Below are 23,147 nucleotides of genomic sequence, written 5' to 3' on the forward strand. Positions count from 1 at the left end.
CATATGCTGCTGGATAATGCGTGTGGTGTTTAATGTGCTCTTCATTGCCAAAGTGATCTGAGTGGACTCCGTGCTTGCCGGGGTATGGCGTCTGCACAGAAAAAAGGTGCGGAACGATTGTCTGCTGTTGCTCTGACGGAGGGAGGAGCGACTGATGACATGGCTTACAGGGAATTAAAATCAATAAAGGGGGTGGCTTTGTGAGAAACAGAAGGGCCCCCTTAAGGATAGAACTCAAAACTGGGTTTAGCAGGCTGTTGATTTCACAGAGGGAGAGAGGAGAAAATGAATACAAAACAAATCTGGTCTATTTCTTGTTTTGATCCACTTCATCTATCTTTATACATCTTGGTGGCAGCAGACTGTGCAGTATGACCGCTAGCCATTGTCATCTCCTGGGTGCTGGGCAGAAGACGGTGCAGTATGACTGCTGGCCATCATCTTCTCCTGGCTGCAGATGAAAAGACTGAATCACCATGAGACAAAACTTAAAAGGGAAATGACTTGGCTAAATCACTCCCATGTTTGCCCACGTGCTCCTGACCTCAGCAAGGTCGGTTAAAAGAGCACCCTGGACTACATCAATGACAGCTACCAGTCATACTGCACTGTCTGCTGCCAAAAGGCAATAAACTGTTGCTGTGTAGCAATGCAGTACCACGTCTGCCAGCACCCAGGAGACATACGGTGACAGTGAGCTGAGCGGGCTCCATGCTTGCCATGGTATGGCGTCTGCACAGGTAACTCAAGAAAAAAGGCATAAAACAATTGTCTGCCATTGCTTTCACGGAGGGAGGGAAGGGGGGGCCTGACGATATGTACCCAGAACCACCCGCGACAATGTTTTAGCCCCATCAGGCACTGGGATTTCTACCTAGAATTCAAATGGGTGGCAGAGACTGCAGGAACTGTGGGATAGCCACCCACCGTGTAACGCTCTGGAAGTCAATGCTTGCCTCGGTACTGTGGACACACTCCCCCGACTACATGCACTTAGAGCATTTGTGTGGGGACACACACAATTGACTGTATAAAAACGCTTTCTACAAAACAGACTTCTATAAATTTGACCTAATTTCATAGTGTAGACATACCCTTAGTTAAATAGGTATGACTGTGTGTAGACCAGGCCTTAAAGACCTTGGGCCAGATTGTCATAGAGTGTAAATGGAGTTAGGCATATTTATACTAGCTGAGGATCTGACCTATCAGTTGCAAACTCTAGATTTCTAAGTGTAAAACTTCCTTATAGGTTATGTAGAGATGGCACATGAAAGAAGTATCCCTCTGGTGTATTAAATGGGTTATCTTTCAATGCAGAGAATAGATATGGGAGAAGGGATGGGGGGAAATGCCCAAAAATTTATAAGTTAAGAAGCCCCTCAGTCTCAGTTAAACTGCTGAATGGTAAATCATTAACTATAGTGGGCCAGAGCAAAGGACCTCCCTATTCCTGCTACTGAGTAGTTGCTCACAAGTAGCCCCATTGAAGCAAATAGGAATTATTGATGAGGAGAACCACTCACCAATGGGAGTGTTCAAGGAGCCTTGTGTATTGGGTCATGTCTCTTTGCCCACCTAACTTTTGAATCCTTTAATCCCTTGTCCTCTGATCTTATTCAGCTCAAGATAGTTACCTTTTTAATGAGAGAAATTAGTGGTGTGACTCTAATTAGGAAAATACACACATTAGAAGATACTCAGGATCTTTACTTTCTGAATACTTTCAGAGGACAGTAGAAAGCACTACCCGTTGCCCTACATTAGTGAGGGTAGAAAGAGCTCCTGCACAGTATTTCTGCCATGAGATACTGCAGTAGTCACACATATGAACTTGAACACTGCTCCAGTGAGATTTTTCCATGCAGTAATTGTAGCAGATGTGTATGTCTTCTGGGCAGGCAGCACAGGAGAGTGGGAGGGGGAGAATTAATGGACAGGACATGCTTGTGAAAAGAGTCAGAGGATTTCCATGTGCTGCCACCTGCCCAGCAATAATTAATTACTTAAGTTGCTTTAAAATTAAACCACATAAAGTGCTGGAGGATACAAGTCAATATCAACAAGAAGACTAGGCCAATGACTTAATAGGTTCTCCCCAGCTCTAACTTCTACCGCTGTGGAACACTTTCATCTTGCCCAATAAAAACCCAAATTTCCTACCAGATCCGCTAATGCTACTTCACTGAAGCCCAAAGGAGCTGCACATGTATATCCAAGGAGCGAATTGGTCCCTAAGGGACATATATAGCCTCAGAAATGACCCATCCTTGCTGATGGGGGGGAGGGAGGTACAGTGAGGGCAGCTGGCTTCAGCAGTGTTGCTGAGCATGTTCAGTAACAACTAAGCAGTAAATTTTGGGGGGCATGTGACCCTACATAACCCACTGACCCTGCATTGCCTTGAGTCTCCAATGGATGCCAATGGAAATTGAAAGTATGAATCCAAGTACTGGGTCCCTAATTTTTCCAAATCTCTGAAGACAAAGGGGAGAATGGGAAGAAATGAACTTGGTTATGTTGACTTGTTTCTTATTTTCAGTCCCCTTGTAAGCAGACTCACTAGAGCTATTTTAAACAAGTTCAAATCCAGCTGCCAAGTCAGGGAACTTGCCAGTGTGAGGACATGAAAGCTTGTGGCATTGAATGCATCCCTCCATAATGCCAATAGATGGTTATTCTTTCCAAATGATGGTAAACAAATGGGTGTAGGGGGATTTTAAAGTGCTAGGAGTCCTTAGAGGGCCCAAGGGGAACTCTTCTCTAGTCAAATATATTTCATTTATACAAGGCAAATTACTATGGTAGAATCACATAGGCTGGAAGTTATTTACTTAGATGTAAATCACTCTCATTTACAAAATAGCATATTAGCATGTGTAGACATGCAACTGGCTGGTGAAAAAAACACAGAATAGCTGTGGTCTATTTCCTCCTGATTCACAACTGCAAATTATAAAAGTTCATGAAAAGAACTCTCCAGGCATAAAGCAGAAACGTCCATTGGCTAAAAGTATAAGTCTCGTCTTCTATCGTGAGACTGGACACCTGAAAAATACAGCAATATAAAAGTAGTCAGTGTCTAGTACAGCATGAACATACATGAATCCTTACAATGTTTTAAAGAAATTTTATTTTTTGGCACCTGGCGGTCATTTCATTGGGACTATTTTAGTTCCGAGATAAATCACATCACTGAAAGTATAAAGAAGCCATGTGACCAGAACAACCTCCCAAATGTGGGACAAAGAGCTAAGGTGAGACACAGGCAACAATAATGGAAGCCTGAAGGATCTGGGGATTATTGCTCTGCTAGCACTAGCATTGTCTGTCACCGCTGCTGTAGGGTCTGGTGTTTCTAATACCTCTGCTAAAGAAATGAGCTAGCACTAGAGTTGTGTAGGATGAGAGTAAATCTGCCCAAGAGGTAGACAGTTGAGAAACACAGATATGAGGTGTCCCGACTAGCATAGCAAAACCACCATCTCCGCAAAGAAACATGACTATTCTTAGAAGCATGTAACACCTGGAACTATACCTTGTTGAAGATTACAGGGGCTCATTCTAAGTTAATTTACAGTGGTGTAACTCCACTGACTGCAGTGGGATTGCACTTGATTTCAGGGGTGCTGGCACAATTTGTATAGTGGGGGGGGGGGCTGAGAGCCATTGAACCAAACTGTAAACCCTGGATATGGTAGAAACTTCTTCAAGCCAGGGGGTGTGGTAGCACTCCTAGTTCTAGCACCTATGCTCAACTTATACCAGGGTAAGAGAGATCAGAATCAGGCCCAGGGTCTCATCTTTTGTATCCTTCTGAGAGTATGAAATGTGGTCAATACACTAGATGAACACTTACAGGTAATTAGCAGGGGACACTATTATAGAAACTCGGTTGGAGGGGAGGGGAGACTTGCCCATAAACAGAGATGTAAAAGGCTCCATCATTTACATGTTCTCCCCATGCCTTCTCCTCCCCCCACCCCCCAAGAATGTAAGTGTAGCAGAGCATTGTGTATTCGTTTAAAAAAAAATAATTCTAAAACAAAGTCCAAAACCAAGAGAGGAAATGAAGCTTTAACTTTGTGAGAAGTCAAGACAAATATATTTTTGAGTCAAGATTTATTCATGCAAGAACTGCTGGTTCCATTACCTACCTGAACTGGCAAGACTGATGCTGGGGTTTCCTGGGCTTTGATAGGAGCTGGCTTTCCTTTCTTAATTTTAAGGGGAAAAAATGTCATAAGCTGGAGTGACACAACAAACACACAGGCAGTAGTGCGTACACGAAACATTGTGCTTTTGCAACCCAGCTTTTGGCACAGGTGTTGCAGGACCATTGCATGGCATTATGTGCTTTTATAAATGTAAACATTAGCAGTTCTAGAAAAACATCCCTAGTGCATTGAGAAGTATCCTCTCTCAGTTAGAGCCAAGAACTAGAAGTAAGAATTCTTGTGGCCTGATTATAGACTGCCAGGGGAGGAGCTGCACACATCCCAGAGCTGTAATGACTCACTGTGTGAACTTGAGCAAGTAACTTCATTTTTCTGTGCTGCAGATTGCCCATCTGCACAGTGGTGTACTTCACAGGGCTGTTAGAGCTTTTCAAACATATTAAAGCCTTGTGAGATCATCAAAGGGAAGGCAGTAGTTGGAAAATGGCAACCTTTTCCCCCCGCCCCAACAGTTTTTCCCCTGACCTTTTGATTTTTAAAGTTTCAAGCAGCTCTGGTGTTAGCAGTATTGCTTCTCTGTCCTGGTCCTATGCTTGCTCACCCAGACTTCACGAAATGCTTCCTGTTAGTGCAAGAGTGAGTTCCATAGGCTTTAATACCCAGACCCACACTGCCAGGCCTTAATTAGAATTCCATAGGTCCAGAGCACATCTTTAATGTAGTAAGAACATCACTTCGTATTTGCAAATATTAACAATGGCAAACATTACACCCTGCAAGGAGAAATCTAGGAAAGACACGTGCAATGTAAACACAAAGCTAAATCCGTCTATTAATGGACCTAAAGCAAAAAATCTCAGTTGCAAAAACCCACACTGCGTGTTCCATCTGCGGTCTGAGAACAAAGACTCTCCGCAGTCTGACTTGAGAATCTCATTTCTCCTTTTCAGCTCCACTAACTTTAGCAATGCTGGAACCCTTAGCAGAGCTGGGATGGCAGCCTGTCCAGGCAAATGGGAGGCGGAGCGTTCACCTGTTTATATTCATGGCTGGGTATTTTTAAAAACACCTTCTACTCTAAATTGCTATGTTGATATATCATTGCCCCTTCCAGCTATGGACATTCAGCTGTCCGGCCCATACTAGATGTGCTAAATGTTCCACAGTGTCTCTTTTAAGGAGTTTTAAAAACCATTTTCTTGTGAAATTAATGGGGAGAAAGGGCCAGGTTGACAGCCCTGGCTAGAGGAGTCCTGTATTAATCCAGAGAACAGGGATGGCATAGGTAGCAGCAGTGCCAGCATCCCCACCAGTGTGTCCAACCTAGCCCGGAGGGACATTAAGGGGAGAACTTTAGTGTCCATGTCTGTTCAGTCCTAGGCGGGACAGACTAATAATGGTGCCAATTAGTCCCAACTGCAGTGGCTGATTTTGCGATGTGGGCGCCAGGGAAATGGACTAAACTCATCTCTCATGGGTCCCTGAAGGGTGTAAATTTTAGTCACTAAGCTCCTTAGGGCAGGGATCATCTTTTTGTTCAGTGAATGGTGCCTATCTGAATGGGATCACCTATGGTTGCAACCACGTTACAAATAACTAACTACCAGATTTCTCTGTTGGCTGAGTTTGTCTGAAGCTGTTCTGTCGTACGTCTCTGGCCCCCATCACCATAGCATTGGAGTGCCTCACAGTCTTTCATGTATTTATCCTCATGTCCGCTCTGGGAGCATAGCAGTGCTATCAACCCCATTTTACAGATAGGAACAGAGAGACTAAGTGACTTGTTCAAGGTGTCACAGGAAGGCTGTGGCAGAGCAGGGACTTGAACCCAGGTCTTCTAAATCCTAGTGACTTAACCCCTGGACTACCTTAACCCCTTTCAGCAAGGAACGGTTATAGCCATAGTGTGAATTACACCCTGTCTATAGAGTGTACTGAACATCATGTTAAATATTTATTCAGTAGTGTTTGAAGTGAATATTAGTGCCATTTCCTGGGTCTGGCTGGGAGACAAGCATGGCTCAAGAACCAGCCTTTTACCCCAATTGTTGTTGTAACAAGCAGAAACTGGGGAAGGGAAAAAAGTTAGGCACATGGACATTTTTTTAATGGGTGCTGTATAAGCATTAATTATACCCCATATACAGTAACTGAAATCACAAGTGTCAGATTGCTCAAATAATATCTAAACATTCCACTCCATTTATAGCCAGACTCTGAGCACCCAGCACACACCCAGCTGTTTGTTACCCACTTTGAGGTCTACTCGTGAAAAGTGATATGTAAGAGGTAGGGGCGCGCAATCATTTGTGTGTGTTCTGAATATATTATAGCTTCCTTACATATTTGGTATCTCCTCAACATAACAGAGGGGAAAGAGCTGTGCAAGAAACTTTCGAGGAAACAATTATGGTGCTATGCAGCAAATACACAATTCCCAAGTACTACAGTACATTTCATTGATGCTCCGTTAAAAATACTTTCAGCCACGGGCTTTGAATTGTTAACTTATGACCTTGTCTCTTGTATCATTTTAGCTTGCTATAAAAGGGACATTATTGGGGTGTGATATTGATTAATGTGTATTGCTTATTGTGCTAAACACATGTAGTTTCTATGTAAAGGGTCAACTGAATACGTATCTCTCTCTTGCAAATCAAGTCAGCCCTGTAATAAGAGAGAAATTTTGTGAGAGAAACTTCTGTATAGCCCGCTTTTTTGAAAGAACCTGTGAAAATCAATAAGTAAGTATGTGATTATTAATAGACAAAGGTGAAAGGTTTATAGTTTCGTTATTTGATCAGGCTACAGAATGAACTGGATTAAAAGGAAGCTAGACCAGGGGTGGGCAAACGAGCGCCCGTGGGCTGGATCCGGCCTCTCAGGGCTTTGGATCTGGCCTGTGGGACTGCCCCCTATGGTGCCGCAGGCCCCACACCAGCACCACATCCCTGGGACCCCGGGTGGAGGGGGGCAGAGGGCTCCGTGCATTGCCCTTGCCTCCAGGTACTGAGATAGCTCAGGGGTTTGAGCACTGGCCTGCTAAACCCAGGTTGTGACTTCAGTCCTTGAGGGGGCCATTTAGGGATCTAGGGAGTTGGGGAATGGTCCTGCTTTGAGCAGGGGGTTGGACTAGATGACCTCCTGAGGTCCCTTCCAACCCTGATATTCTATGATTCTACTGCCCCCCGCAGCTCCCATTGGCCGCGGTTCCCTGTTCCCAGCCAACGGGAGCTTCAGGGGTGGTACCTGCAGGCATAGCAAGGGCAGTGCATGGAGCCCTGTGCCCCCTCTCCCCCAGGGGCCGCACAGGGACGTGGTGCCAGCTGCTTCCTGGAGTGGCACAGCTTGGGGCCAAGGCAGGCATGCAGGGAGCCTGCCCTGGTCCTGGTGTGAGCCGCTTTAGGTAAGTGGGGCCGGGCCGGAGCCAAACCCAAACCCCTCCTGCATCCCGCCCCCCAACTCCCTGCCCTGAGCCCCCTGCCTCATCCTGCACCCCTTCTGAGCCCCCTCATACACCCCACAGCCCTCCTCTGCCCCAATCCCTTGCCCTGAGCCCGTTCCTGCACACCACACCCCAACCCCCTGCCCCGGCCCTGCATACAATTTCCCCACCCAGATGTGGCCCTCAGCCCAAAAAGCTTGCCCACCCCTGAGCTAGACTGAATGAGTCTGCTTTTACCACCTTCAGGCATAGATTTTTATTTTTCATTTACAAGGGCAAAGCACAGTAAAAGGAATAGTAAATATTTTCTTACCTCCCCCGGGAGTTAAACTTTGACTCATATTTTGTAACCTAGCTGATCCAGTAATACAGGCTGAGCTAGAGCTTTGCTTCACGGTAGATTCCTGGCTAGATGCTGGGCACCTTTCCTGTTGCAGAAAATCAAGAAGAGAACCATATTTCCCATCAGACATTGGTCCCTGCACCATAGGAGGGTCAGGCAAGGAGCGAGGATATCCTGAATCAGTAAGACTTGGATTAGCTATCGAAGGGAAGTGCCACAAATCTGCAGGCTGAATAGGAGGATTCCGCAGAACTGATGCCTGATGGTGGTCTGTAGCAGCAGCCAACAAATTCAGATCAGAATTTGATAGGTTTGTAGCAGGAGATGATTGATATGACTTGGTCCAATGAGAAGAGAAATTCCACTGATGGGGAGGCATGTGGCTATCTAGTTTTAAAGAAAAGTGTTCGAAGCGTTATTGAAGTCTTTATTTACTTTTCCAAGACAAATTCCAATGGACTTTTATAGAAATTCTATCTAAGTAAGGGCTGCAAAATTTCATCCAGATTACATAAAAGGAAACTTACAATAATTGGCTTATTTACTACAATACTAGTTTTAAAAAACAAATCTACTCTAAAATAGACTAACCTAGAAAGTCACGATCACCTCTAACTGTGAATATGAAACATCTCAGGCATTTTTCCTGAGGGGTGGGTGGCATCGGGTTCCTCAATGTCTGAAATTTTTTGTCTTAAATCCTGCAGCAGCCCTGATTAACTACCTTCCCTACCTGCCCACCTTCTGGGGAAGAGTAGCCAATCAGAGGAGGTTTCCCTGCAGACAGGGCTGAAATTTGGGTGGAGGGCTGGAGCTTCTTGTGTCATGGCAAGACAAACGCTCTCCAGTTTAATTTAAAAATATATATATATGAAATGATGTAATACATTGGAGACCTTCTTCATAAGGTAGGGCCCCGATCCTGCACTTGGGCCCATGCAGAGATTTACTGAGGATCCACGCAGTTGGACCCAATGGCTTACCCATGAAATCCTAGGTACAAGATCAGGGCTTTGAAAGAATGATTTCACTCTTGATCAGAATTAAATGTGATAATTTGGTCCTCTGCGTCTAAATGTCCCAGCATAGCTCTCTAGTGAGTTAAACAGCAGCATTGCATTGAAAAACACACTCATGGAAAACTGCTCACCATTCTTCAGGATAACATCCTCACTCTTGTGCTTTGTGCTCAGATCTTGTGGGTTCTTAGCATTGCTTAATGCTCTAGAAAAGTGTTCATCTATCACACTGTTAAGGTCCCCTTGAAAGTAAGTAAATACAACACTCTGAGACCCCCATTCTGTTTTCACAGGCTGTTTGCTTTTACTCAGTGTTGGCGAGTTTTTCCTTTCTGCTTCCATCTTCAGTAACTAGCCGTGCCTATGAACAAAAACAAGGACTTCTGAACCAAGATTGTATTGCCAGTGTTGGGTTTGATTGTCTTCCCGCTGAAGCTAGTAGAATTTGAAGGACCGCTTTCAGTAGAAGCAGGGTCAGATCCTGTATCTGGGCTCCTGTTTGCTACACTCACCCTTTTCCCACCAATTTGCACAAGGACCTACAAATCCTGTGTGTATAGTTGCTAGCTCAAATTTGATGGGTGCACATGGGTATCTGTACAGGGATTAAAAGAGCTTAATGATGCCAACTGGCCAGGTTGGTCCTTGCAGTAAGTTTTTTATAATCCATAGGTGCAAAGACTGGTATGGGGATGGATAAATTTATTTCTGCTACATAGTTTCTATGCATGTGTAGGATCAATGGCTGGAGCTCCCAAATAAGGCAGAAAGAAAGGGTGAGGTGGGAGGGAACCAGTGACATGAGTTGTTCACTCACTCAGCAGTCCTCTTTTGGAAGGCACTGTGCCTAGACTCCATGTGTCCTGCACAGTATTATCCAAGTCACAAAAAGGGAGCCTGGTGGTCCATTGGCATCAGCTCTAGGAAGGAATGGTGTCCACCTGGCCAAGCCAGCAAAAATAGTATTAAGATGGTCTTAGCCAGCAACCACTGTGCCTGTCTCTCAGGCACTCTGTGCTGTCTCATGGGGGTGCCACAGAACCATTACAGAAGCTACTTGACCATTACCCTTCATGTTAAATTAATATTTAGCCTGAGGATCAAAGAGTGCACTTGAGGGATCCTCAACACACTCCAACGTTTGTTTAAAATAGCACTTTCAAGCTTATACAGTAAAAATATTGCTTGCACACAAGCAAATAGATGGATACAAGGTAATAGCTATGCCATACCAGCGTCAGAAGTATTTGCAAAAGCTCTAGATTTATGACCACGTGTCTATATTTTCTGAACAGCTGCAAGTTAAATTTGTTTGCTTGGCACACTCTACTCATTTTCTATCATTTAAAATCAGTGCTGGCGAGTGCCTGCTTGGCATCAGTTATTGTTCCTCTGGACAGACTGTAGTACAGGAGCTATTCTTTGCAACCTCTGCAGGAGATGGCATGGTCTAGTGTTTAGCATGGGAACCTGGAAATTAGAACTATGGGGGTCCCGTTATTGTCTGTTGCAGGCACACAATTCCCATAGAGGTCAATGGAAGTGGCATGGATGCAATAAGTGAGCTCAAAAGTTCTGTGCTATCTGGAACTTCAGCCCTGACTATGCCAAATTCAGAAATGTCAGACTTTAAAAAAACAAACCCCACCAACCTCATAATTTGGCCACCAAATTGTGAGGCTTAATTTTTTTTGTCTTAATTCCTGTACCAGTCCTGACTGGCTACTCTTCCCCAGAAGGTGGGCAGGTATGGAAGGCAACTATTCAGAAGAGGTTTTCCCTACAGGCAGGGCTGAAGCTTCTCATAGTCATGGCAAGACAACTTCTAGTCCCAGCTGAAATCACAAGGGTTGGCAATACTGACTTACTGTGTGACCTTCAAGCAAGTCGCTTCACTTATTCCATTAATAAAATGGGATATCACCTTCTCCTAGCTCACAGAGAAGGTCAGAAAATGGAATTTCTGTTCCCCAGGATATTCAGACATGCTGAAATTTATTTTCCTCCAAAAGCAGGACAAAGCCAAATCTTGAAATATTCCACAAAAATTCTAAAATGACCTTGTCAAAACACTTTAGCCAACAAGGTTGAAACTTTTTAAACTTCATTTTATAAAGTTAATTTTTTAAAGTCAAAATGAAATGTCTAAATTAAATACTCCACTTTGACAACATTTGAGGGAAAAATTCAAAGTTAACACATTCTCACAAAACACCTTGAGGCTGATGAACAGCATTGTGCAATGGAAGTGGTGTTGAATTTTTTGACCAACTCTGCTCTAAGGTATTACAGTTGATTCACTAATGTCTGGGAAATGCTTTGAGATCCTTTAAGGAACAGATCTCAAAGAATGGCTCTGGCTCCATTGTCTTGCTACCATCCGAATGTTATCTCAGAGAGGGAAAGGAAAACCCTACACTATGTTCTCTTATGACACTTACTTCAGTGGAGCTTAGAAACATAGTTCCTTACACGTTCATATTAGACTATCAAGTGACAAACCAAACACAAACTGATGATGCTATATTTATTTCATTTGGGGGAGGAAACAAGCCTTGGCCCAGCTCAGATATTCCAAATCAGGGAATTCCCAAAGACTTTCAAATCCTGACTCAGGATTAAATTACATCTTGCCACACACAAATGAATGCCCCTATCTATATAAGCGTTTCCCTATTAGAGGCAGGATATTTTAACTATTTATAAATTGCCATATGAGAAATCCTTTGATTACCATATAGTGGACATTCTAAGGCACTGATAGGAGTATATTTATTCATACTAGGCAAACTGAGACCAGTATTTCCCTCATTTTAAAAAAAAATCTTTTACTGGATAGGTGTAAGCACTGATTAAATTTGCCATCGGTTTCAGTGTGTATCATTAGCAAAGGGACTGTATTTTGGAAAGTGATACTGAAGAGACTTGGAGGCTGGTGGATAACCAACTCAACTTGAGCTCCCAGTATGGTGCTGCAGTTAAGAAAGCTAAGATCTATGGATGCATACATAACCAGAGGAATATCAAGTGGCAGTAGGGAGATGGTATTACCTCTCTATACAGCATAGGTGCAATCTTTGGTGGAATAGTGTGTCCAATTCTGGTGTCCACACTTTAAAAAGGACATTGACAAACTAGAAAAGGTTTAGAAAAGATACAATAATGAGGTCTGGAAAACCTGCCTTACTGTGAGACTACAGCAGCTCAGTATTTATCTTATCCAGAGAAAGATAAAGAGGTGACTTGATCAGTCTTTACATACCTATGTGGGAATTAAATTTCTGATCTGACTCTAGCAGAAAGACATAATGAAATCAAATGGCTGGAAGTTAAAGCTGGACATATTCAGACTAAAAATTAGGTGCAATTAAAAATTTTGAGACCACCTTATGTTTATACACATTTCCTAGCACAAAGAGGTCCTGCTTCATGATTGAGGCCTCTAGATGCAATCACAAAAATTAATAAATGGAAAGGCTCATGCCTCAAAGAGCTTGGACTCGAACACCACCAGAAAAGCACACTATTCCTACTTGATTTTCCACCGTCATTGTTCATACTCTGCCCCAAACAGCACAGCTGATTTACCTTAGTGAAGAAAAGTGGCTTTTACTTTGCCTTGATTTGGGAAATCCCAGGCCCACGGGCAGCTGCATCGTGTAAATTCTAGTATGAATCACTAAGTGGGTCTCTCTCCATCTGAGTCCACAGGTGATTTTTTTTTCAGTCTAGTGGAAGGGATCATGCTCAGGGTCACTTGCTGCCAGAGCACTTGCAGGGGTCAAATCTATTCCATGCCTCCCTTTTAGAGGGATGGCAAGCACACTGTCATTGGACTCCCCCCTAATGAATGCTCTTTTGAAAACACCTGTTCCAAGACGATTGCCTCCATTATTTGTGCTTACACATGTTAAAAGTTCATTAAGTTTGCAAGCATTCAATTTCCAGGCCAAAGGACTACTTCTTTCATTACAAATCACTGATAATGTCCCTAGGTCACCCTAGTTAACCATCCTCAATCTATTCATGACTTTAAATTGCATCCTCAGGCAGGTTTTTTTTTCCAGTATGAGTTGCTGAACATCTTCAACTCCTCTCACTTAGTGAAAAGGGCTGCGTAGTTACAGCACTAGACAAGATGGCACCAAAGTACTACTAGAAGATAATTAGTATTTATCTAGTTTTTCATACCATGCTCATACCCATGGTATCTGAGCACCCAAAACCATGACATTTTTTTGAAGCCAACTTATGGCAACAGAATCATGGCCAATATAATTTCTCTCTCTATCTACCCATCCCCTAGAACGAACTGTTTGGACAAGGTTTGGGTGATAGGGAGGTTGACAGTACAAGATTTGGGAGCACTGTACAGTATGTTAACTACCCCAACCTTAACTTCCCACTCCTCCATCTCCAGCAGGAAGACTGCAAAGAGGTAGCATACATTGCTTTCAGGGCAAATGGTCACAGAGCTGGAAGCCACTAGTTTGCTTACCTACCACAAACAACTGCCAAAATGTATTTAAGAGGAATGTATTGGTTCAGTGTGGAAGAGTACAAACAGGGTAGGATTTAAGATTTTTTTTTTTTAAAACAATCTCTTATTGAAATACAAGAAGAGACTTATTGCCTTAAATTGGGTCCCCAAGGAGAGTCTCCCCCAACTATGGTGAGACTTGGTGCAGGTAAGAACATAAAAACTGCCATACTGGGTCAGACCAAAGGTCCATCTAGCCCAGTATCCTGTCTTCTGACAGTGGCCAGTGGAGGTGCCCCAGAGAGAATGAACAGGTAGTCATCAAGTGATCCGTCCCCTGTCGTCCATTCCCACCTTCTGGTTGTATAAAGTTCATTTGCTCTTGGAGAGCAAAGGTGTGTAGCTAGCAAGTCCCTATGAACCCGAATGGTCAGAGTTGCTGCAGATGACCAAGTTCTGCGCTGGTTCTCAAACAGACAGCATCTCACAGAACAACTTTGTCCTCTGTTCCCTGCTGCCCAGAGACTCAGAACTGCCTGGAAAAAAATTCTCCTTTTTCCTCACTGTTTTTCCAAGCAGCATGCAAACAGTTCAGTGAAAAAGCCTCACCCTTTACCAAATAAATGTGGAGAAGATAATGTAAGAGGATTGGTACCATGACAGGATTCTCTTACCTTATTTTACTGCCTTCAATTGATCCACACTGGGAGACTATCAACACTCTGAACAGTCATGCTGTGACATTCAGTGAAGTCTGTGATCCTTTCCCAGCATGGATGTAGTGCACTTTGCAGCAGAATGCAGGGAGTGTGCGTGAACTCCCTAGCTGTGACTGCACTAGGCGTTTCCTTCAGCCTTGTTACTAAGAATGCATGAAATGCACTCCAACAAGTCAACCGGGTTAGGAGGTTTCAGGAATGAGGAAAATAGGCTTTTAAAAATAGGATTTTGTTCACAATGTGTACACAATCAAGGAGACAATATCTGCATTGAAGAATAGTTCCTAGTAAAAAGAAACGTGGCAAAGAACCACTGGGTACATGACCAGAGTCAAAAATGTTACCTTCCTACAAAAGGTCAGACATACTTGAAGTCATTTACATAGATTGTATTCAACATTGAAGAGGAAAGGTTGCTGGGAGTGGCACCTAAGATGCCCTATTTTCCATTTTCCCTTTCTCCTATCCGACCTTACATCCCTCTGTTTTCTGGTCCTACTGAAGTGATGGCTATAGCCATGTATGTGGGTACAACAAAAAGCATCTGTTCAACAGAATACAATAGTTAAGTTGCTTGCTTAACTTTCTCTGTCCTAAACACTTTCTACCCTGTCAAATTGATGCGAATTATCCAGCAGAAACTGCAATATGACAGGGTGGAATGAAGTTTGGTTTCAGTCTGCCCATCCATCTTCAGAATCTTTTATAGTACTGAGAGAAAAAAATATATAGTATTGTAAAGTAACCTTACCAGAGATACAAAGTCTGGCTCTAAAATATCAGTATATATGTATACATGCATTAAAATTACTGTGCAACCACAAGTTATAAATATTCATTCATGCTGTCTTATCAACAAAAAGCTTACATAACAAATGGAATGAGAAATTAGCCTAAATACATTCTTTCAAACACTGATCAGAGAAGCAAAGACTGGCTTGTTTATAAGTTTGTTTATTAAAAAGGTAGTATAAAACACAACCCCTTTAAGAAACAAAAAAAATTCAAGACAAATCAAGAGCTTCTTTGATTCTGTCACAGGGCTAGAAATTATAAGTATGAAGGAATATTTAAAAAATTTACGTTTCAGAATGAGAGAATTTTAAATGGCAAATTCAATTTAGCTTTAAGGGAAAGCCAATTAGAACAACTCAGTTAATTTACTGAAAGACAATCTTACAATATTACTACAGTAGTATTACATAATGGGTCAGTGCAAAAAATGTAACACTAGCCATGAAAGCCATTTTGTATTTCTATAACTATATTTGATAGCACTTTCAGAATACCTTAATACCAAAAACTTCAAGCCCTGCATAATCCAGCACACTCACACATCAATTTAACATGACTTCCTTAATATACAAAATTTAATTTGTCATACTACAGCATATTTTCTCAATTTCAGAAAAAAATAAAACTGATGTTGAGTCTAATGAAAAATCTAAAGCAGTGTGATGTCTTAGAAGGAATTTAGTCTGGTTGTAATATAGAGTTTAAGATGTGGATACTAATTCACTGTAGAATTCAAAGGTCAGTGTAGTTTTATGAAGCACCTAATACCTGTACACTTTAGTGAATTGGGATTAAATATTCAAAAAAATTAAATAGTTTAGCCTTGTGAATGAAATCTGGGACAAGTTTTTAGGTCAAAATGCACTGCATTTAATACATTAATGATTTTAAGCAAATTGCAATCCCTGAACAAAATAAAACGTATATTAAGGATTGAAATTCAGTTAAGAGTTGAGTATATCCAGCTGTATTTTAAAAGTGAAAGTCAGCAGGAGCAACAAACATTTTGATGCAAAATGAAACTAAACTATCCCTGCACCTCCTCTCTTCAGACATGTACATGCAAATGTGAAAAACACTTAAATCTGCTCCTTTGGGGCTCCCCCCCCCCGTTTCCAGTCTAATCTTTGCATTGTACTTACCGGTAATTGGTTTAGTACAGTATTACCACCTCTTATGCACATAAGCATCTATGAATCATTATATTATTATTCAATTATTAAATGACAGATCAGTATAATTTGGCCCTTCAATACAAACTAAGGAATAGGTTAGAACTTGGCAATATTATCTACACTTTATATAAGTGAAAACTATTTAATATTTCACCCCTTTGTATTTAAATGATTTTAAATACACTCAGTGCTTTACCACTATCTAAATCTATGAGCAGGATCTTCAGAAAGCAGCTCTTTGAATTAGAGCTACATTGATTACTGGGCAAATCATTTCAATTTACTGCTAGACCAGGAACAGTTGGCCTTTTCATAAGACACTATAATATTTTTTAAAAAAAGGGGGGATAACTTCTTGAAATGTTCACTTCTGACAAGACCTGTTTTCTCTGCTAACTGTAACAACTTCATAAAGGTATTCAGGCAGAAACAGCACACATCAGATTAAGAAAGCAGCTTTCAAAAGCTAAGGTTTAAGGTAGGGTCTGAAAGAAAGCAGTATATTGACAGCACTTTGGAATGAAACATAAGGAAAACTAGAAACCCATATTGACTCCTGATCTTGCCATCTTTACTGAATTGAGGGGATCATGGACTCAATCCTATAAAACTGTACTCACAAGTGTAGTCTTCTTCAGTGAGACTGGTTATGTGAGAGTTTTGTGAGTCTCAGGCCACGTGACAAGACTCAGGTTTTCTGCTACTTTTGGATTGTAACCATGTAACAAACTATTTTGGGGGTAGATATTGTATTTTAGAAGTTTATTACTACATAGTCACTTGGCATAAAAACACTTACTAGAGGTCAAAAAAAATCATTGAACAATAACACATTTACAGGTTCTGCTTGTCTGCAGATCAGAGTTAAGAATTCGACATATCCACTAACTTATTGTACTAAAATATTAGATTCATGATCATGTGGTTCAAATTCATTTTTGTGATCACATGATTCTCTATAACCATATGGCAAACTGTAATTTCCCGTATAAGCTAATGAATTATGAAAACTTTCATAATTACTGTATATAATAAAAAGGGAAAGTACTCTAACTTAAAACCACTATTTACATAAACACCCCACTGGAAACGGTCATGTGTCTCACTATTTGTTTTCTATACATTATCACCATTCTTGTATAGTTCATGAATAAGCTGCTAGCTTTAAAAAAATATTTTCCCTACTTTCCTGTCCAAGTATAAAAGGTAGGTGAAGAGAGGTGTACCAACTTCAATATAATGTCTCAATTTAGACTGTTTGGCTAGAAGTGGAAACAAATGGTTCAGAATTTCAGGCAGTCATGAAAACAATTTATATTCTTAGAAATTATTTCAAAACGCCAGTAAAGTGGTTTTGTTTTGTTTTTTAGTTTTTGTTGGTGCTGTTTCCAGTCTGAAATAAGGAGAATTTAAAAAACTTACCCCACTCATTAAATTTCAGTAGCTGGGCAGGGCAATCAAATTTTAAATCAACTGAGGGGGAAGTTACTGTACATACACCAATTCCTTAGTTTTACATGGGTTTTTAAGCATACTGTTAAATAGTCAATACCAAATTATCTGATTTGACAGTAACTGATAAGGCATAGTACTGTAAAACATTAATTTCTCAAGCATTCTCTATAGCAATTTTGATTCTCTTTTTAATTGCTACGTTGAACTGCCCAGAATATTTTTTATAATTAATTAGGCCCTCTAGAAAGCTAACAGCATGCTAGCTTGACAGGTCCAAAGCCTAGAGTTTGGGAGCTAGAACAGAGAAGCACTGAAAACAATGCCCATGGTATTAAGCTGCATGTTACACACAGAAGCTTTAAGCATTCACATGTTTGTGGTCATGACAATGGTTAAGTACATACTGTACCAGCGGAAACATTTTAGGTTTAGAACTATATGGGCTAGAAGTAATTTGAATTTGACACTATGCATAATTATATGCTAACCAATATAGAATCCCTAAACAAATCAGAAGCACTTATTTTGCTAAGGTTTATAATTCATGATGTGCTCAAAGATGGGAAAAGAATCTACTGGGATAGTGAGTATTAAATGGTTTCCTTTCAATGGCATAATCAACTTTTAAAAATCCGCAAAGGGTATTTTATTTAAAAATTAAAAAATTGTCACACTAGTTTATAATAAATTAAAGTATCCATCAATTTAATACAATCAGGGGTTACAAGTCTGATAATAACTACTATTCTCTTATCTAGGTTGCTCATAAGGAAATAAGATGTAACCACAACGGCAAGTATTAATTTATACAAACTTATTGCCATAACCTACATAAACACACTGATTATCAAAAAAACTTTACTACAATGTAATTGTCCAGACAAATTCAAAAAAATCAAAGATAAGTACAGTATAAATTAAAGACAACCAAGGTCTTCTATCAAAATTGGTTAGGGAAAACAAATGGGAAACATGAGCACTAACATCCATAATCTCTCGCAACCCACTCTACTTTTTTCAAATAATCCAGAGCCAGTTCCAAATATTAACAGATATGTTCAGGAACTAGGGCCAACATTTTTAAACAGGGTGCCTAAAGTAATGTTCAAAAGTGCTCAGCATCCAAGCTGATCCATTGAAATCACTTTTGAACTTCAGACCACTTTACACATCTAATTAAGGCGGCTAACTTTAGGCATTGTTTTGAAATTCTTTGCCTAATTGAACAAAAATGTTTGTCAATTTAATGGCTAGTAAAACAAGAAAATATAAAAGGGCAACTAATTTTTGAAAAACATGTTCCCTGATATTCATACACTGTGTGACAACCTTGGGATTAAAGGTTAAAATCTTTTAAATTTTATTAAGTCTTTGGGGGAAGAGGCCCCTCAGGCTGTGAACTAAACCAAAAGCATCTATCTCAAAAAGAATATGGTACATATTGACCCCACACCCTACCAAAGTCTGAAAAAGCACTTCTTAGATTTAAGGCAAAAGAACCCCCAAAACCACATGTTCAATGTATAATTTTTACATGCTTTCAGCACATGGAAATACTCGTTCTACCATCCGAATTTAAACTGAAGATTAGGTCAGTTTTATTTACATAGTGTTCCAGTGTTGAAGTGCTTACAGGTCTAATCTCAAAATACTCACAACTTGTTTACATCAATGGAAGATTCAAGAAGGAGATGACACCCCTCTATACTGAACGTTCTGATTTTAAAACATCCTCTCATGTATCTGTGGCTCAGTGTAGGCTATGGCAAGAATTTTCAGTTTTGTAGACTGAACGACAATTTCATGCTCCATGATCTGCTATTTAAAATGCCTAATATGGCAATGCATGTACAGGGTGAATGTATTGGGCCTTACTGCAACAACTGTTCTGTAAAACTGTCAAAAGGAAGATACCAAGTTCCAAAAGTGTAAGGAACTAAAGCAAACATTAATATTGATTTTAATATCTTTGTATATTACTAAAATGTTTTAGATTCTGTGTAATTGTTCAAACTCTGGAGTTCACATACACTTCACATTTATATAATTTAAACACTGACAAGCAAGTATATGACATAAGAAGCCTGGTCAGTTCTGCTGTGCTCTTGAACAGCAGCCAATTAATATGAACTTTTTTTAGATCTTCATTAACTACTGCTTTTAATGAAAATTTCAAAGCACAAGCTGATGACATCAAATATGCATATAAACACATGAACACTGTCTGTAGTCACCCTGAAGCACAGGATAAGAGAAATCCAAACATCACCCTAAAAAGCATGCTTTCATAAAATATTAGAGATGTTATGTATCTGTTTCATCATCACTGCCTGCAAGGCTGCTGTCTGTTGATGGAGTGCCATCTTCATTAATGCCTTCACCATTATTCTCTCTCTTATGAGCTTCATCATTCACATCACCTTTAGATGTGCCATTATCTTTTGAAGGCTGATCTTCAGGCAGTTTCACACCACTAGCTGCAGAATTTGAAGCAGCTGCAATTTTCTGCTTTTCTGCATCAGACTCTCCTAAAAATGACCCCCACAGCTTGAGCCTTTCCTCTCTTTCTCTTGAGGTCTCCTCCACCTGTGTATAAATAAACCTTAATTAGGTTGGAGCAATTTTTTCACTTGGTATAAAAAAAAAATTAGTAGTTTACACTTAGTAAAACTATGCCACAGCTACTTTATTATAATCAACATTGACTGCATTAACACCATGAGGTTTCACTTGGGTCAGGGCCCATTGTGCTAGTTGTTAACGATCTGTTTGTACAGCAAGGAATAACTGAAGAGTTTACCTTCAGTGTACAATTAAGATAACTGGGGCCTTTGAAAATTGGATTTTTAATAGAACAAAAAATAGGCCTGGTAGGACCCCAAATAATTGGCATCTGTGGGTAAGCCAGGCTTAATATTTGTCCCTTTGAAAAGAACATTTAAATTCCTGATTTTACTTAAATTTTAAATTTTGTTTCCTCTATTTTTAAAATTAAATAGATTAACAGTTAAGAATTTTTAGAAATTACAATTTGATAAAAAAAACACCCCAAAATTAAGGATTACCTGATAATCTGTTGTACCATCCCATGTTTCAGCACTTAGCTGACGACCACCAAACCACCTTCCATTGAGAGCTTGTATGCACAGATCAGCTTCCTCTGGCTCTTTAAATGAAACAGAGGCCACACCATCTGGGTGTCGCTGTAAGAAAAAGACAAAACCCTATCGTTTAAATCTCTAAAACGGGAATTAAATTTCGTTCCAAAGATCTTTACTCTGCCCTTGTAAGAGATCAGGTACAGTTTTGTATGCAGACATATGCACAAGCCCGTTCATGTGCATATACCTTTGAAATACATATCCTTCCATTCTTTTCAGATTTTGAAGCAGCATGATCTTTAGTACTTCACAATTAGGGTTTTCAGCTTTAGATTTTAAACAAAGCTACTTCAAATCTTTTTGTATACAGTCCAGTGTTAAAAAAAAAAAAAAAAAGCTGAATTTAGCTACTTGCAATTTCGTGGGTGCATGCTTTTCAACTTCTAATGCATATGTCCCCAAATCTGTTTGAGAAGCTGAATATTGCATCTAGACACAGGGGGAGCTAGAATATGCAGATGTGCAGTTTTTAACTTCACCTTTGTTAAAATGGAAAAAAATTCTGAATTAAGTTCTAGCACTGAAAATTTGAAAAATGAAATTAAGATTGCATGAAAAACAAATTTCAGAGAACCAGAAATCTTATTCATAATTTAAGGAGCATGAACATCATGTATATTTGACTTGAAAAGGTTACAATAATTATGACCATTCAACATAATAGAAAATACCTACATCAAATAAGAGAACCTTCTTTACTTCTCCAAACTTTTCACATTCCGTCCGTAGGTCTTCCCTGATCTCATTCAGTACTAAAGGATCTTCCTGTATAGAAATACATAAATATATGGATTTGTTTAAAAAAAAAAACAACAACTGAAAATTCCCTTAAATGTGTGTAAACTGCAAACTGGAATTCACACTCTAAGGTCCTACAGTTTAAAGGAATAATAGTAGCCATGTATTATACAGGAAAACCACTAGTACTTTCCCTTATATAGTATGTTGCAAAATAATGACAATTGAAAATATTAAGAAATAAGCATGAAGCTTTGTTCCAAACAAATAGGAAACCAGTTTAAGTACTAACAGAAGTCTACCTCTAGGAATCAAATACTGCATTCTTTTCCAGACACCACCTCCCCAGAAAGCTTTATGAAATAGAGGAAGTTCAGAGAACAAAAGTGACCAGGGAGGAGCTGAAGGTTTAATGTGACCAGACATATTGATTTTTGAAATTATTTTGGTTTTAAAGAGCCAGTCTACAAGTCTCTGGTTTTATTGAAATTGGGATGACATCTCAATCCAAAGGATTTCTGACTGTCCTTTTCCATTCCCAGTGTACTACGGTATGTGCTTTAAAAATGTCAGGTCCTGCCTCTCAGTTACTGCTCAGCTGAGACTAAAATGTGTGGTGGAAGCATAAATCTACAGGCACTTAGAAGAAACCCTCTGAGGAATGAACAAGATTTAGTATTGTGAAATGGGATAATAGCTTGGAATAAAGGCAAATTTAGTATTGGTATCAGGGAAACTTCTTGATTGAAATAGGACACAATAAAGGCCTCATTGATTGGAACATCTAAAGCAACTTAAATTTCTAAAAATTTTCTAGAAAATAGTGAAATTATTCAAGAAACTACTCATCAGGCAGCCTCCTATTCTTAAGAGACCATGTCAAACTATCCCCAAATGCAGAGTACACATCCTATTGTGGCCACACTCCAGCAATATGAAGAATACGTATTACCTTCCTAACGCATAGTGCAATGTCTCTGCATATGCCCAAAACTATTAGAAAGACAAGGTGGGTGAGGTAATATTGGGTCAACTTCTGTTGGCAAAAGAGACGAGCTTTTGAGCTTACACAGACCTACAGCTACAGCCAAGCTTTTGAGCTTACACAGGGACCAATATAGCTACAACACAAGCGCAAACTACACCAGCCACTATGAACTAAACAGATCTAAACGGATCACATGGCAAACTCAGACCTAATTTGTGCACTTGCAGCATTCCTTTTCATATTATTTCTCAAATTCTGGACTGCTTTTTTCCAAATTAAATTGCACTTTCTAATTTTCTGTTCTTTCCTACACTCAGTGTTTTCTACTAGTATTTGCAACATCTCCTACTTTAGTATCATTTTTGAGTTTCATTAATATTGTTCACTCCCTCTTCCAAATCAAGATGTTTAATTAGATTACATTTGCCACCAATCCCTTTGGCATTCCATTAGATCTTTCCATCAAGATGCACTGCTGTTTATCACTGTCTCGGTGTATGGTCTTTCAGGCCTTGTCTTCACAGCTAAGAAGGTGAGATTTTTACCACAAGTAACTTGCAAATGTTAGTTCTCAGCGATGACCATGCACTTTAGTTTTACTGCAAGGTAAACTAGGGGAGGTCAACATGAAGCTATGGTGGAGTACTGACC

General features: G+C 40.1%; 2 protein-coding genes across 5 annotated transcripts in view; both read right to left on the reverse strand.

The window, feature by feature from the left end:
• Window positions 1–14,852, reverse strand: VGLL1 (vestigial like family member 1). 3 transcript variants are annotated; one of them, XM_073358462.1, is made up of 6 exons: window positions 14,140–14,602; window positions 12,037–12,119; window positions 9,117–9,346; window positions 7,937–8,353; window positions 4,158–4,217; window positions 1–3,048 (listed from the first exon to the last, which is right to left on the reverse strand). In XM_073358462.1, exons 3-6 carry the CDS (start codon window positions 9,325–9,327, stop codon window positions 3,008–3,010), a joined length of 729 nt encoding a protein of 242 aa, XP_073214563.1. In that variant the 5' UTR covers window positions 9,328–9,346; window positions 12,037–12,119; window positions 14,140–14,602; the 3' UTR covers window positions 1–3,007. The 3 variants fall into 3 exon arrangements, with proteins under 3 accessions (XP_073214563.1, XP_073214564.1, XP_073214562.1); XM_073358463.1 differs by lacking the exons at window positions 12,037–12,119; window positions 14,140–14,602 and adding an exon at window positions 14,768–14,852; XM_073358461.1 differs by lacking the exon at window positions 12,037–12,119.
• HTATSF1 (HIV-1 Tat specific factor 1) overlaps window positions 14,689–23,147 on the reverse strand; it is a 22,516-nt gene continuing 14,057 nt past the window's right edge. Inside the window, exons 7-10 of one of the 2 annotated variants that reach the window (XM_073358458.1) lie at window positions 21,446–21,535; window positions 20,675–20,812; window positions 20,030–20,195; window positions 14,689–14,895 (exon numbers count right to left, since the gene is read on the reverse strand). In XM_073358458.1, the coding sequence (XP_073214559.1) occupies window positions 14,888–14,895; window positions 20,030–20,195; window positions 20,675–20,812; window positions 21,446–21,535 (402 nt within the window). In that variant the 3' untranslated portion in view covers window positions 14,689–14,887. Of the gene's footprint in view, window positions 14,896–18,297; window positions 20,196–20,674; window positions 20,813–21,445; window positions 21,536–23,147 lie in introns of those variants that run through there. The other variant, XM_073358457.1, reaches the window with a different exon arrangement.

This window comes from Lepidochelys kempii, chromosome 9 (genome assembly GCF_965140265.1).
Source record: "Lepidochelys kempii isolate rLepKem1 chromosome 9, rLepKem1.hap2, whole genome shotgun sequence".
Classification (NCBI taxonomy): domain Eukaryota; kingdom Metazoa; phylum Chordata; order Testudines; family Cheloniidae; genus Lepidochelys; species Lepidochelys kempii.